We start from the raw sequence: 17412 nt of genomic DNA on the forward strand, positions 1-17412 counted from the left end.
CCTCCCAACAGAGCACTCCCTCAGTACTGCACTGGGAGTGTCAGCCTAGATTTTTGTGCTCAAGTCTCTGGCGTGCGACTTGAACCGACAACATTCTGACTCAGGAGAGGGTGCTACCCACTGAGCCACAGCTGACACTCCAGTGCAGAACTGAGGGAGTGCTGCACTGTTGGAGGTGCCATAGACGTGACTCAACATGAAATGACTTTTGGGGAAGTTTAAACTTCAAATGGGGTGCTACCCATTAGGAGAAAACTGCAACACTGCACTGATTTCTCTCATTTAAAAGCCAGTGTGGGAAATGGAGAAGTCCATCTTCGTGCAGCAAGTGATGTGGCACAACATTTGGAGAGCAGAAGGGGGCTCCAGTCTGCATCTGACTGCACTGTAACCCAATCTGGGAGTGCTTTATGCTGACATTAGGTGCTCAAGTGCAAACATACCCTGCTCTCCAGCAATTATAAACCTCAACTTAGCTTAAAAAATAAATGCTTTTTGTGCCAACAGTTGCAGAGCTGGTTTCAGCTTGTAGACCCACAATAGATTTTTTTAATTTTTTTATAATCACCGGTGTTTAAAAATCACAGCAAACCAGCACTCGCATGATTCCCACCAGTTAGAAGTTCCCCCATTATGAAAAGACCTCGGTGTTAAAAAATTATTGGAGGGCTCAATGTATAGCAATCAGAAGCAGGAACCGTGGCGAATTTTTCCTCTGAAACCGAGACTAATTCCAGCCCCAGTTGAGATTCGTGCAGCACAGGCTGGAGATCAAACCAGACACCTATTGATCAGCTTTACTCAATACCGCACAGTGCAATTACCAACACAGCAACCAGAGCAATTCCCACTGCAAAAAGTTATTTATATTCTCTCCTCTTCCTATTGACTGCTCCACAGTAGCTGTTGCCGACCCTCTCCCAGACCTTCAGCATTGTTGCTCTGGAACTGTCCACTGGGAGCTGTTGCCAACTTCCCTCTTTCCTTGAAATGAAAGTGCCTGCGCTCCAGATTTATAACTGGATTCCACTGCAGTAAGAAAGCAGGCAAATACCTGCAGTTGAATACGTCATCACAACAGGGTGCGGCCCAACAAATTTATACCAAGCCGCATATATTCAGTGTTTTTGTGTGCATTGAATGTAAACAGCAAGGTTAGAGCAGCTGCACAAATGGATAAACTTTGAATTGCGTTGTGCACTACAGCATATTAATCGGTGGGCAGCAACATTGGGTGGGCCAGGTCTGTAAATGCTTGATCTAATCCTTTTGCATGTAGAATGGTCAATGGCAATCAGTACCACACTCTAGTTGGAGGAAGAGGAGGAAAAAGGAGAAACTAAAGCAGGGAGCGGGAGTAAAGGGGGGAATTTGAGCCCTCTACAAATGAGGATCCATAGGAACAGGAGGAGGCCATTCAATTAGACCATGGCTGATTGTATCCTAACTCCATTTACTCGCTTTGGCTCTATATCCCTTAATACCCTTGGCTAGCAAAAATCTATCAATCTCAGATTTAAAATTAATTGAGCTAGCATCTACTACTTTGAGAGTTCCACACTTCTACCACCCTTTGCATGAAGAAGTGTTTCCTAACTTCTCTCCTGAATGGCCTGGCGTTAAGGTTATGTCCCCTTGTCCTAGACTCCATGTCACCCAACACCACCAGCAGAAAAGGTTTCTCTATCTACCTTATCAATTCCTTTCAAAATCCTAAAAACCTCAAACAAATCACCACTTAACCATCTGTATTCCAGGGAGTACAAGTCTAGTTTATGTAATCGCTCCTTAATTTATCAACAACAACTTGCAATTATATAGCACCTTCAACATAGTAAAGCGTCTCAAGGCGCTTCACAGGAGCGTTATCAAACAAAATTTGACACTGAGCCAAATAAGGAGATATTGGGACAGATGATCAAAAGCTTGGTCGAAGAGGTAGGTTTCAAGGAGCGACTTAAAAAGGGGGAGAGAGGCGGAGGGGTTTAGGGAAGGAATTCCAGAACTTAGGCAACCCAACAATAGCTCAAGTCCTCCAAATACAAGAAATAATATAACAAAAGAAAGCTGCCGATAAACTAGGGAGAGATGATGATTAACAAACAGAGTTAAGATCATAGAATGATTACAGCACAGGAGGCTGCCATTCGGCCCATCCAGCCCGTGCTGGCTCTCTGCAAGAGCACTTCAGCTGGTCCCACGCCCCGGCCCTTTTCCCGTAGCCATGCAAATTTTCTTCTTTCAGGTACTTATCCAATTCCCTTTTGAAAGCCACGATTGAGTCTGCCTCCACCACCCTCTCAGGCAGTGCATTCCCGATCCTAACCACTCGCTGTAAAAAACCATGTTGCCTTTGGTTCTGCTGCCAATCACCTTAAATCTGTGTCCTCTAGTTCTCGACCCTTCGGTGTGTCTCTCTATCTACTCAGTCTAGACCCCTCATGATTCTGAACACCTCTATCAAATCTCCTCTCAACCTTCTCTGCTCTAAGGAGAGCAATCTCAGCTTCTCCAGTCTATCCACGTAACTGAAGCCCCTCAGCCCTGGAACCATTCTTGTAAATCTTTTCTGCACCCTCTAAGGCTTTCACATTCTTCCTAAAGTGCGGTGCCCAGAATTGGACACAATACTCCAGATGTGGTCTAACCAGATGCGGGCTTTGTACAGCTCTATCAAAACTTGCTTCCCTTTATATGCTAACCCTCTAGTTATAAATGCTAACATTCCATTAGCGTTTTAGATTATTTTTTGTAACTGACCACTACATTTTAGTGATCTGTGTACGTGGACCCCTAAATCTCTTTGGACCGCCACTGTTCTACTTTATCACCATTTAAAAAACTCGAATCTATGATTATTTGGTCCAAAATGGATGACCTCACTCTTACCTGGTCGAAATCCATCTGCCAACAGTTTTGCCCACTCAGTTAATCTATCAATGCCTCTTTGTAATTTTATGTTCACAGCTACACTACCTATATTGCCACCAATCTTTGGGTCATTGGATGTGTTATCCAAGTCATTAATATAATGAATAGTTGAGGCCCCAGCACAGATCCTTGTGGGACACCACTAGTCACTTCCAATTTGAGTACATACCCATTATCTCTACTCGGTGACTTCCACTGCCGAACCAATTCTCTAACCAGGTCAATAATTTGCCTTCAATTCCATGAGCTTTAACTTTAGCCAACAGTCTCTTACGTGGAACCTTATCGAATGCTTTCTGGAGGTTCATATTCACTATATCCATAGACAGCAAGACCCTTACGATGCTCTTCACAGCATGTAGTGCCAAGGTATTCAAAGCAGAAGACAGACTGTAGGAGCTCAGGGTTTGTTATGCAAGAAAATAATTTGCAATTATATAGCATCCTTCACATCAGCACGTCCCAAAAGGGCTTCACAGGCAATTAATTTTTGTTGTTGAATTGTAGTCAATGTAGGAAAATTTATTTCCACCAGTTGGGCATGAAGGCAAGAGAGTTGAAGAAAAACAGCAAAATGTAGGGATAATACCAGAAAGATGGACTAATACTAGAACTGTAGTGAGGCTTGAAGACCAGAATGGCTCTTGCAATGCAGACAAAGTAGCCACTGCACAATGGGAAACTGAGCCATACGGACCAGGAAGGTTGCAGCATCCATCCATGGGCTCAGCAAAGGCGACAGCTACAGTGTTAGAATTGGCCGCAACATCCTGGCTTTGGAAATAGGGATTTGGGGGCGGAAGGGGGAAAAAAAAAAAAAATCAGCGAAGGTTCCCATTCCTGATGGGTATTCAGTGACTCCTGGTGGAAAATGAGCTGAGCATAGACGTCAGGTGAGAACAGAACTCGACTATATGCTCTACCGATAATTACAATCCATGTTAACAGGGTGACCAAGGCAAGGTACTGTAGGCCATCAACAAATGTAGAAGCATACTCCAGCACGAGTCAATGTCATCACTTATCAAGAAAGTTCCTTTAATTTTTAAAAAAGAGGCAGCAGTAATAAAGGAGTGATAGCAGCAGCATAGACCGAACACTTGACAATGCAATGAAATGCTGTGCACGTTTCTCCACTAAACACCATTCAGCTGATATTGGTGTTTTATTTAAAGCCATTTGCTATACAAACATTCATCCATGTCCTTCGGTGTGTTACTAGGCTTATTTAGTGTATTGTTACCAATATGCTAACAGAAAGAAAAAATAAATCCAATACGCTTTGAAGTTGTGCCAATACACTCTTCTGCAATACTGTGCTACAAATTTACTAACATGAATTGTTCCCACCAGAACTTCAACCTTGTGTTACACAGCTCAAAATACTCTCTCCAGACACAACCAATATTTGAAAGTGCAACTAAACTATAGTGTTCCGACGAAAGGTCATCGACCTGAAACGTTAACTCTGTTTCTCTCTCCACAGATGCTGCCTGACCTGCTGAGTATTTCCAACGTTCTCTGTTTTTATTATAGATTTTGTTCCAAGTGTTTGACAATTTAAGTGAACATAGTGCGAAAATTTCAAAACCCACATTTACACTTAACTAAAATCCTGACAACTCTGCCCTCCTCCATTTCTCACTCCAATGGTCCCCATCCCACAGCTCCTTACGTTTGGTATCAGCCCACAATAATACATCAACTGGTCTCAAAGCACAAAATATGCCAGAAAAGCATGGGGGAGGAATTGGCTAGTAATGAGAAACCATGCAATAACAGGCATTGGTGTGGGTCTGGCACCGATAGCAAGACATCACATGGCATACAGAACAAAAAGATGGCAGGTTTGTTTCTATATGGACCAAATTAGCTGATCTCGGCTGGGGTGCCTTCAGCTGCCTGGTCCCCAAGGTCTGGCATTCCCTCCCTAAACTTCTCCGCCTCGCTATCCCCCTTTTAGACGCTCTTTAAAACCACTTTGACCTTTTGGTCACCTGTCCTAACATCTGTGGCTCGGTGTCAAATTCAGTTTGATAACACTCCTGTAAAGCCCCATGGGACATTTTACTACGTTAAAGGCGCAAGTTGTTGTTGTTGGGGTAGCACATAGGCCCCAACTGGCCCAAGTACCCCCGAGCTGGGTAGGAAAGAAAGCTAGCTAAGTGACCTCCTGCTGGTAAGTGCGAGTGTGTAGATGCTGGGTGGGGCCAGGATTCGGTTCAGCTGCAACACACTTCATGGGCAGGACCTTCAGGAATGGAGGGGAAAGAACACGGCAGTGGACCAAAGGTGTATTGGTATAAATGATGGTATCCGTACCCTATTGGACAACTAATACTTGAAGCAAGTCTAGTGACAAGATTCGATTAACTAGATGGAGGATTTCTCTGATCTCAGTCTGTTACAGAAATAAATATGAACACAAAGTTGGGCAAGAACAAGTCCTTACAGGCTTCATTAATAATCACACAGAAATCACCCTCTTGGGATTACCTGCGGGTTTCTGAGTTTCTAAGGACTTTCCTTTGTAAGTATCAAATAGGTTGAGCGACGAGTACTTGGTTTTTCCATCCTTTCCCTTTGCAGTTTGCCCCAAACGATCTGACATCTCGCTGGAAGGTCATTGAGTACGGTGGTCCCTTTAGGCACCCCTTGAAACGTGCCTCCTTCTAAAGAAAAAGGAAAGGAGTTTATACTCAGATCTGCTGCAAAGAGATTAGCTGTAAACAGTCGCTCACTTGTTAACAGTATTCAGTTAAGCATACCGACAGTTTAGTGCTTAAAACAAGTGCGATGTGGAGCTGCACAAATTAGGGAAGATCCTAGGTTAAATTCCAGGGTTGTGCCGAGTTACCTGATCTCAGCCAGCTGGGCAGTATAGTATGTGTACTAGGATTACAGCTGCCCTGGGTTATGGAAAGGAGAGGAGAGGAGAGAAAATCAGCCAGGGCTGTTGATCACTGCCCAGGCGATTCCTGCTGGCAAACGTGCATGTGTGGGCTTAAGATAGAGATGGACTACAAGGCCCCATCCCTGGTTATATAGTCTACTGACACGTCCCAAGACACTCATGAAAAAACACTTGGAAACCTCCTGACAGATAACCTGTCCTCTGGCAAAGGCCAATGCTGGGGGCAGTAAAAGAGAGAGAGAATAAAGATATCATTCAAAACAATCTAGAGAGCTTGGTTGCAAATGGCCAAAGTAACTTAGATTGTTGTAGTGAAGTCACACACTAAGGTCCCACATTGAACAATAAAACTGAGGCTTGAATCCCCGATTGTTGTATTAACCAGTGGTGACCACACTGGAATTAGAAAGAGGTCAGCCCATCCATTTAATCATCAGGATAAGAGGTTCACCTATATTTTATACCAACCCTAGAGACAAATTCTCCTCAGTACTGAAATTTCTTCTTCCAGGTAGATTCAACACAATTCTTGATGCTTTATTCTGCACTTTGGTTGCAAAGTGATACAAGAAAACCAAATGTGCTTACACAAAAATGTCCACATTTAAATAAAGCATTTTTAATCAAGTCGAGGTGCACCAAGTACCCGAGCGTTGCACATTTCCACACCACATGAACTTCTTATAGTATTTACAGCACAGAAACAGGCCATTCGATATGTTTAGCAATAGCCACCCTAGTAGTGAAAAGTGCTCAAGCCCTCAAGAGTGCCCCAGCCCCCCACCCACCCCTTCATTCTACATAGCTTCCATGACTGTCCAGTGCAAACTCTTGGCTTCAAAGCTCCTCTGCAACTCCAGCTGGCAACTCTGGTTTTCTACCGTCTTGCAGAAAAAACAAAGCCTAACCCCAATCTGGCGTGCTTCCCCTTCAGCACATCAGCAGACATAACCTGAACAGAGATCGATAAAATACACGGTCACCTTAAATTAGAATATCTCACCCTCGGGGAAAAATTTAATTCTTACTACTGGGAGGTATGAGAAGTGACTGGCCACATGACTTGTTAGAAACAATTAAATGGGCAACTTGGGAAGAAAGTTCGCATAGATCCTGAATTAACATAGAAGATAGGAGCAGGAGTAGGCCATCCGGCTCCTCGAGCCTGCTCCGTCATTCAATGAGATCATGGCTGATCATCCAAATTCAGTACCCTGTCCCTGCCTTCTCCACATATCCCTTGATCCCTTTAGCCTTAAGAAATATATCTAACTCCTTCTTGAATATATTTAATGAATTGGCCTCCACTGCCTTGTGTGGTAGAGAATTCCACAGGTTCACCACTCTCTGGGTGAAGAAATTCCTCCTCATTTCTGTCCTAAATGGCTTACCCCTTATCCTTAGACTGACCCCCCTGGTTCTGGACTCCCCGGCCATCAGAAACATCCTTCCTGCATCTAGTCTGTCCAGTCCTGTCAGAATTTTATAAGTTTCAATGAGATCCCCTCTTATTCTTCTAAACTCCAGCGAGTATAAGCCCAATCGACCCAATCTCTCCTCATACGTCATTCCTGCCATCCCAGGTATCAGTCTGGTGAATCTTCACTGAACTCCTTCCATGGCAAGAACATCCTTCCTCAGATAAGGCAACCAAAACTGCACACAATACTCAAGGTGTGGTCTCACCAAGGCCCTGTACAACTGCAGCAAGACATCCTTGTTCCTGTACTCGAACCCTCTTGCTACGAAGGCCAACATACTATTTGCCTTCTTAACTGCCTGCTGCACTTGCATGCTTATCTTCAGCGACTGGTGCACAAGAACACCCAGGTCTCGTTGCACTTCCCCTTCTCCCAATCTATTGCCATTCAGATAATAATCTGCCTTCCTGTTTTTGCCACCAAAGTGGCTAACCTCACATTTATCCACGTTATATTGCATCTGCCATGCTCCTGGCCAATCACCCAACCTGTCCAAATTATCCTGGAGTTTCTCGGCCTCCTCCTCACAACACACACGCCCACCCAGCTTTGCGTCGTCTGCAAACTTGGAGATATTACATCTAGTTCCCTTGTCTAGATCATTAATATATATTGTGAACAGCAGTGCTCACATACAATCCAAAACATACACTTCCCTGTGCAGCATTTCGTCACATACTGAATTACTTCCGGCATATATGTTTTGCGATTATTATAGTATATAAAGCTGACTATTGACAAACTTTGTTTGGGGGTGGGGGGGGGGGGGGGGGGGGGAATTTCATTGCCGCCGCTTCTCCTTTCAGGCACAACTGCACAATTCTAATTACAGGTGGGGTTTTTTTTTTTGAAGGGGTGGGGGGTGGTTGTCAATTCAGTTAAACAGAAACAAGTGCAGCAAGTATGAAAGAAAAACAATAGTACAAGAACAAGCCGATTACAAAAATCTTTCCATCTCCCTCTCTCTCTAACCTCCCCCCACCCAAACAATGGCTTACACGAGACAAAAATATTTTGGACGCTTCTGCTGCTACCTAGAAACACATAGCAGTGGGTTAGTCATAGACAATTAGGCAAATTGCAGGCTGCCAAAGAAAATAAAGTTAAATCATAGGGCTCGCCCAGCCTGGATTGGTTCTTCTCTTACTGCATTCAGCTCCCAAAATAAAACAATGTTGTTTTATATACACAAGTTAAAGTTAAAGTAGGCTTTTTCCAGTTGAGAGGAGGCAGGACATAGGTGTTTTCCTAACTCCATCTCTAACACAATCAGGTATTTTTGTAAGAGGCATTAATTTGTGGACCGCAAAGCCTGGTCAACACAAGCTACATGTAAATACCATAATACAGACACGGGTTACAACAGGAAAGACACACCATTACTTTAGTTTAGAGAATTCAAAACAAATCTACCCTCTCATCGCACAAGATAAATAGCATCACCATTAATAAGAATTTTTCCCTTTTTCTTACAAATTAAGCCTTGGCCATCTTCCGTTCCCCCGACAAAAGGGAGTTAAGAGGCTGCAACACAATGAGTTCACTACCAGACAAAGTAAGTATCTCGCAGAGTCAGAACCAGTTAAGCTCGCAGTGTCAGATACAACACACACACACAGCTACTGCTTCCTTCACTTTGCACGTAATGCATTCCAGAATCTGCAATTACTGCCAAGACAAACAGGAGAAATCTACATCCTTACACTTTTCAGCAGAATTAAGAATCCTGTAGCACACCATCATTGACATTCTTGCAAGGCGCTGCATTAGAATCCTTATCTAAAAGTACCTGCAGGCTGGAGACAAGGAATCGAATGATAAATAAAAATTTAAAGGAGCATGGAAATTATCCAGCATTTACTCCATACCTTTGCCACCGAAACCATTGCCCCTCCCTGGCCACGGTCTCAGACTGACCCAAGGAGAGCACTGGACAATCGAGTATGGAGATGATGAAGGTTGCCACATTGGGGAAACACTATGTAGATAAACCTGTACAATCCCCTTTTAACTGCTGTATTCCCCTCCCCCCGCAAGACAGTTGCAAGCTGAGAGGAATAAGGCATGTTCAGACTTGCCTGCTGCTGAGAGAAGGAAAACCAATCAGGTTCCAGCAGGTGACCAATCCGTGAGTCATCACAGGTTCGCGGGCTGTACGAATTCAGTACTGTATTGAGAGTTGGAGTAAAGACCTATTTCTTGTAGCTCGCTGTGTTGCCTATTTCTTTACGCGGGAGACCGTAGTCCCCCACATTGGTGACCCCGAATGTCGGCGGCCGAAGCCCCCGACTCACGCAGCCCTACAGAGGCCAGCAACAACCCGACGGCAACCAGCAGCAGCCCGATGTCGGCCGGCGCCGCGTCCTTGAAGCTCCCCACCTTCTGGGAACACCAAGCACCAGCTTGGTTCGCGCACTCGGAGGCCCAATTCACCCTTCGCAGGGTTCGAGACGATGAAGAAAGGTACCTCCACGTAGTCTCAGCACTAGCAAGCTCCGCCGCCGCCGAAGTTCTCGACCTGCTGGGGAACCCACCACAGACTGGCAAGTACTCAACCATTAGGGGCCGCTTGCTGCAGGCTTACGGCCTGTCCGGGGAGGAGAGGGCCCGTAGGCTTCTTTCACAAGCAGGCCTCGGCGACTCTACCCCGACCCAGTTGATGAGCCAGATGCTTGCACTCCTGGGCTCTGAACCGCAGTGCTTCTTGTTTCGGGCCCTTTTCCTCAGCCGGCTTCCTCAGCAGGTACAGACTGCCCTCGTGGGGTCCCCGATCACGGACTGCGTACAACTAGCAGCCGCCGCGGACAAAGTCTTCGCCGTCGCCCAACTCGGCTGTGCAGCCGCGAGGCTCCCCGACACCACCGAGCGCGCGCCGCCATGCCAGGCCGCAGAACTATGCTACTGCCACGCGCGTTTCCGCCACAAGGCCCAACGCTGCAGAGCACCCTGCTCTAGCGATCAAACCAAGATGGCCGCCCGGCCCAACGCGCCAGCCCCACGCCGCCGTCTAGGCCCGCTCGACCGCACCCCCGCCGCCACGATGGCCATCGGCACCGCAGGTAAACTGCTGTACATAACCGACTCCCTTTCAGGGCGCAGATTCCTTTGCGACACCGGAGCCCAATGCAGCATAATTCTTGCCTCCCAGCTCGACATCCAGGCAGGCTGCAGCGGCCCACCCCTCGTGGCGGCAAATGGCGCAGCCATCGCTACTTTTGGAAAGCGACGGGCTGAGGTTTGTTTCAACGGCCAGTGACTTACATGGGATTTCGTGACGGCCTCGGTGGCACATCCCTTGCTGGCCGCCGATTTTCTTTGCGCCCACGGACTACTGGTCGACGTCCGCGACAGGCGCCTGATCGACGCAGCAACTTTCGCTTCACTGGCCTGCCAGCAGAGCAACAGCCCGGCCCTCGTCGGGTCCTGCTCTGCCCCGGCGGATGACGACTGCGCCCGCCTACTCGCAGATTTCCCGAGGCTCACAGAACCGACCGTCTCAGCTGCGGCAGCCAAGCATGGTGTCGAGCACCACATCGCCATTACGGGACCACCAGTGTTCGCCCGAGCCAGACGCCTGGACCCAGCCAAGATGGCGGTGGCCAAGGAAGAATTCGCCACGATGGAGAAACTGGGCATCATCCGCCGCTCGAACAGCCCCTGGTCGTCCCCCCTCCACATTGTGCCCAAGCCGGGCGGTGGCTGGCGCCCCTGCGGCGACTACAGACAGCTCAACGACGCCACCACGCCCGATAGATACCCAATTCCGCACATCCAAGACTTCTCAGCACACCTAGCAGGAAAGTCCGTCTTTTCCAAGGTCGACCTGATTCGCGGCTACCATCAGGTCCCCGTCCACCACGCAGACGTCCAGAAGACGGCAGTCATCACCCCCTTCGGACTGTTCGAGTTCCTCCGCATGCCCTTCGGGCTCAAGAACGCCGCACAGGCCTTCCAACGGCTCATGGATTCCGTCCTATGGGACCAGAGCTTCCTGTTCGTCTATCTGGACGATATCCTCGTGGCCAGCACCAGCAAGGCCGAGCACATCGCGCATTTGTGCTCTCTTTTCCAGCGCCTCAGCCAACACGGGCTAATCGTCAACCCAGCCAAATGCCAGTTCGGAGCAGCCCAAATTGACTTTCTCGGCCACAGAATCTCGCCAAGGGGAGCCATTCCCCTACCTTCCAAAATGCAGGCGGTGGCGGACTTTCCCCAGCCCACCTCGGTCAAGGCGCTGCAGAAATTTTTGGGGATGACCAATTTCTATCACCGTTTCGTGCCCAAGGCCGCCTCACTCATGCGCCCCCTCTACGAAGCCACCAGGGGCAAAACGGGCAAAGAGCAACTCACCTGGTCCAGCGAGATGGCGACAGCCTTCCACTAGACCAAAAGCGCCTTGGCCAACGCCACACTACTGGCCCACCCCATCCCGGGCGCCAAGACCGCCCTCAGCACGGACGCCTCGGATTACGCCGTCGGCGCTGTCCAGCAACAGTGGGTCGAAGGCGCGTGGCAGCCACTGGCATTTTTCAGCCGACAGCTGCGCAAGAACGAGCAGGCCCACAGCACGTTCGACAGAGAGCTCCTGGCCCTGTTCCTGGCAATCCGGCACTTCCGTTTCCTCCTGGAAGGCCGGCCGTTCACCGCATTCGTGGACCACAAGCCGCTCACTTTCGCCATGGCCAAAGTAACCGAACCCTGGTCCGCGCGCCAACAGAACTTCATCTCGGAGTTCACCACGGACATCCGCCACGTCGCCGGCAAGGACAATTTGGTGGCCGACTGCCTCTCAAGACCCTCGCTCCACGCAGTGCACCTGGGCGTCAACTACGCCAGCATGGCGAGAGACCAGGCCGCCGACGCAGAGATCCAGGCCCTCAGGACGTCAACCACCAGCCTCACTCTGGCCGACATCCACTTCCACACAGCCGGCACAACCCTCCTGTGCGACGTCTCAGTCCCCTCGCCTAGGCCGGTCGTCCCATCCGCCTGGTGCAAGCGAGTTTTCGACATCATCCACGGCCTCTCACATCCAGGGATGCGTGCGTCTCAGAAACTCATGTCCGCCAAGTTAGTCTGGCCTGGACTCCACAAGGATGTGAGAGACTGGACCAACACATGCGTGGCGTGTCAGCGCGCTAAGGTCCAGCTGCACACCAAGGCGCCATTGGAGTGTTTCCTGGTGCCCGAGAGGCGTTTCGACCACGTCCATGTCGATCTGGTAGGCCCCTTGCCGCCGTCGCATGGTTTCACACACCTGCTCACGATCGTCGACCGCACCACCAGATGGCCCGAGGCGGTTCCCCTCGCCTCCACCACCACGACCGACATCGCGCGAGCATTCGTCTCGACATGGGTGGCCTGGTTCGGCGTGCCGACCGACATATCCTCGGACAGAGGCCCCCAGTTCACCTCCCACTTGTGGAATGTCATCACCGCCGGCCTCGGCACCATGTTGCACAGGACAACAGCCTACCACCCGCAGGCCAACGGGCTCTGCGAGCACTTTCATCGTTCCTTGAAAGCCTCCCTCCGCGCCAGCCTGGCTGACACCAGCTGGATCGACAAACTACCCTGGGTCCTCCTGGGATTGCGCACCGCGCCCAAAGAGGACCTCCGCGCCGGAGATGGTCTACGGCCAACCGCTCAGAGTACCAGGCGACTTCCTCCCCCTGACAACGGAGCCGCGGTCGGCCGCCAGACAGCTTTCCCTGCACCAGGACGCGGCCCAGCAATTCCGTCCAGTGCCCACTTCGCAACACGGCCTGCAGCCGTCCTACGTGCCTCGGGACTTACGACATGCGGAGTTAGTCTTCGTGCGCCGGGACGCACAGAGGCCCGCTGCAGGCACCATACACTGGCCCCTTCTCAATATTGGAGATGGGGGACAAAGCTTTTCTTATCGACGTCGGCGGGAAGCCGGACCTTATTTCAGTAGACCGTCTCAAACCGGCGCACCTGGACCTCAGCTTCCCGTTTCGTCCGGCTCTTCCCCCACGGCGGGGCAGACCTCCCGCGTTGGCGGCGGCCCCACAAGAGGACCAAGACACGCCAGAACCTTACTTCCCGGCCGCCGCCCCACCTTCGCCGGCAGCCCGTCCAGCCAGCCCACCGGCAGACCAGCCGACGAACCAACCGGCCGGCCTCCCAGGCAGCCCTCCTCACACGCCAGATGGCTACTACAGCCGCTACGGCCGTTTGGTCAAACCTCCGCAGAGACTGACTTTTACAGTTAACGAGGATTCTGGGGGGGCGTATGTGGCGTTGCCACATTGGGGAAACGCTATGTAGATAAACCTGTACAATCCCCTTTTAACTGCTGTATTCCCCTCCCCCCGCAAGACAGTTGCAAGCTGAGAGGAATAAGGCATGTTCAGACTTGCCTGCTGCTGAGAGAAGGAAAACCAATCAGGTTCCAGCAGGTGACCAATCCGTGAGTCATCACAGGTTCGCGGGCTGTACGAATTCAGTACTGTATTGTGAGAGTTGGAGTAAAGACCTATTTCTTGTAGCTCGCTGTGTTGCCTATTTCTTTACGCGGGAGACTGTAGTCTCCCACAAAGGCGTGGATAAGCATTTCCGCAGAGGTTGGGTGGGGGGGGGGGGGGCGGTGAGAAGGAGGCGAGGTAGGGTTGGAGATGGGCAACATTGCAGAGGTGAAAAGACACATGCTTGGTGACGGCAAGAAAACGAGCTTTGAAGCTCAACATCAAATACAACACTAACTGTGCACCCACCGACTGAGGAGGGATGTGGGTGCTGAGGTGCGAGATTTAGACAGAGCCAAATGTCTTCACTTTGGAGTTGCCAATGCAGAGTTGGATGGAAATTCCTCCTCATCCAGGACGCTACATTGACAAGACAATGTTGTACAGCTCAATGGTCGGCAAAGAGCCCAGAGTGGTGATAGAGGCAAAGCTGGGGTCGCCTGCATGCGTATGAAAACTGACCTCAGGCCCACGAATGATATTGCCGAGGAGCTGCATGTACGTCAGGAAAACAAATGAGCCAAGGACAAAGCCTTGGGGAAACACCAATAGAAAGGGATGAAGTGCCATTACCGACCGCTCTGTTGAGACAGACAGGGGTGGAACCAAGCTGAAGCAGTGCCACAAAGGTAGACCACAGTGAAGAGACGGTGGAGAAAGACGAAGTGGTCGACAGTATCAAATGCTGTCTTTTCCCGCCCACTCCCAAGGTGTCAGCCTTGGTTCAGTGGTAGCATTCTCAGCTGAGTCAGGTCATGGTTTCAAGCCCCATCCCAAAAGGCTTGAGCACATGATCTGGGCTGACACTTCACTGTAATGCTGAGGGAGTGGTACATGTACCATCTTTTGGATGAGAAGTTAAACCGAGGCACCATATCTAAACGTGAATGAGAAGATAGGCAATCACCGTTCAAGGGACAGGCGATGGCCTCCGTTGCCCTCAGCCAATTGGACATCTCCTTCAAAGAGCTGATACAGGCACGACGGGCCGAATGGCCTCCTTCTGTGCTGTAAGATTCTATGCCCTGTGTGGATGTGAAAGATCCCATGGCACAATATAGAAGAGCAAGGGAGTTCTTGGCCAACGTTTATCCCTCAACCAATATCATGGAAAACACATTGGGCCAACATTTGCGATCGGAGGCTTCCTGCGGGCGGATGCCCCTGACCTGCAAAATGTCTACGACTTTACCCGGTGGCCTGAGAAGAATGACAGCTTGCGCTCCTGGGCCTCTCTGGGTCAGCACGGGCAGAGCCCCACTTATCCCAGGGGCGCATGCGGCTCGTCGGTGTTCCTGGGATCATGTGGGCCGGTCCAACCAATGGAAGAAGGGAATCCCCATACAACCTTCTGACAGTTCTGTACGTACAGAACTGTCAAACGTATGAATGGGGATCGCCTAAAAAAAAAATTACATTTAAAATTAATTAAAATGCCATTTAAATATTTTGAACAAAAATGTATTTTAAAATAAAAAATTTAATGTTTTTATGGGGCCAAATGTAAGCTTCTTTTTGAAGAGTATCTTTAATTTATAAATGAGTTATCAAATTTCATTTTTCTATTTTTTTTTAAAACTCTAGCTGGTAAAAGCAGGCCTTACGCCTGCTTTTACCAGGCGTAAGTATTTGACAATCATTCATTCAGCAGGCGGAAGTTGTGCAAATAGCACAACTCTCCACCCGCAGAGGCCCTTTCCCTGGGCAGGCGGATGATCTGTCAAGAGTTGACAGATCGCAAGTGCCAGTTTTCAACGCATGTCTGAAACCGGCACTTGCGTGGCCCCTACAGGCACGTACGCACCCGTAGGGGGGGGGGGGGGTCGCAAAATCCGGGCCATTATCTGGTAATGTATCGCATTGCTGTTTATGGAACCTTGCTGTGTACAAATCGACTGCTAGGTTTGCAAAAGTACTTCATTCGCTGTGAACGCTTTGGACCCTCCCGAGGGCGTAAAAGGTGCTTTATAAATACAAGTTCTTTTCCTTTTTTTCCCCCCCCTGAGGGTACAGGCTCTTGCTGTATGCTTCCAAGGCACCTGAAGTCCTCCTGAGCCACAACTAAAGATTATTCTTCAATCAATGAACCCAGAGAGTGTTGGCACGCAATCCAACAATTTCTAATTGCAAATGGAAGAGGGGCAACAGCATCACAGCAGAGGCCAATCTGGTCCTTGCTCAACATTCTCAAACCACCACTTTCCAGCAGGGTCACTGGATCCTCATTAGGAAATCTCAGCCCGATTTATTTTATTTTTTTTACTTCCTAATCTAGGGACAAAACCCAATTGTAGCATCGCCAGCAATCGTCCAGGTGAGATCAGCTAACTTAACAAACCATGGATTGAACCTGGGACCTCAGTATGGCACCGTAAAACATTGGCCAGTGCTTTTAACAACTATGGAATTGAGAGAGTTGCTCTACTTGTTTTATTAGGTGCTCGCTTGTTGCTGGGTCCACGTAGAGCTAGCACGAATTGTCAGTTGCAGAAAGCATCTGCCCACACCCACCAGGGTCAAACAGCTTGAGATGAAGGTACTGCCAGACAGTTGCAGTTCTTGGATACTTCAGATATAACCTCAGGGCAGGTACATTTTGTCTTCATTTGCCCATTGACGTGCATACTTTTAGCCTGGCAAACAATAGGATGTTTTGGCAAACTTATTCAAATCAGTACGATCCTTATCCAGCAGAATAAAAACAGAAATTCCATAACTAGAACTCAGATGGCACTCTTGCTTCTAAGGCTTGAGGGTTGCAAATTCAAGACTCATTCCAGGAGTTTTGCATAATCTAGAATGACACTACAGTACGGTAGAGGCCACACCTGGAGTACTGTGTACAGTTTTTGTCTCCTTACCCAAGGAAGGATATACTTGCCTTACAGGGAGTGCAACAAAGCAGACAAATTCCTGGAATGGGGGGGATTGTCCTGTGAGGAGACTGAAGAGACTAGACCTATATTCTCTAGAGTTTAGAAGATGAGAAGTGATCTCACTGAAACATAAAATTCTTACAGGGCTCGACAGGGTAGATGCAGGGAGGATGTTTTCCCCTGGCTGGGGTGTCTAGAACCAGGGGTCACAGTCTCAGAATAAGGGGTCGGCCATTTAGGACTGAGATGAGGAGAAATTTCTTCACTCAGAGGGTGGTGAATCTTCGGAATTCTCTACCCCAGAGGGCTGTAGAGGCTCAGTCGTTGAGTATATTCAAGACAGAGAGCGATAGATTTTTGGACATCAAGGGAATCAAGGGATTATGGGGATAGTGCAGGAAGGTGGAGATGAGGTAGATCAGCCACGATCTTATGGAATGGCAAAGCAGACTCGAAGGGACGAATGGCCGACTCTTGCTCTGTTTCTTATGTTCTTATGGGAGAGCTGCATCGTCAGAGATGCTGTCCTTACGGATGAAACATTTAGCCAAAACTATTTCTCTTCCAGTGTTTCAGATGGATGTTTAAGATACCATGGTGCTAATTCAAAGAACAGCAGAGAGTTCTCCATGTCCTGGCCAATATCCCTCCTTCCATCAATACAGGGTACCATCAAAAAAAAGTTAACTGCCCATTCATCTCATTGCTGTACGTCAGATCTT

General features: G+C 49.0%; 1 protein-coding gene across 7 annotated transcripts in view; it reads right to left on the bottom strand.

The window, feature by feature from the left end:
• Positions 1–17412, bottom strand: part of LOC147096002 (protein PRRC2A-like) — a 143313-nt gene that overhangs the window by 80866 nt on the left and 45035 nt on the right. For all 7 annotated transcript variants that reach the window (XM_085974962.1, XM_085974960.1, XM_085974963.1 and 4 more), the window contains exon 2: positions 5428–5603. In XM_085974962.1, the coding sequence (XP_085831088.1) occupies positions 5428–5542 (115 nt within the window). In that variant the 5' untranslated portion in view covers positions 5543–5603. The remainder of the gene's footprint in view (positions 1–5427; positions 5604–17412) is intronic.

This window comes from Somniosus microcephalus, unplaced genomic scaffold, assembly GCF_052327205.1.
Source record: "Somniosus microcephalus isolate GS21.2 unplaced genomic scaffold, FLI_Smic_1.0 unresolved_chr1, whole genome shotgun sequence".
NCBI classification, from domain to species: Eukaryota; Metazoa; Chordata; class Chondrichthyes; order Squaliformes; family Somniosidae; genus Somniosus; species Somniosus microcephalus.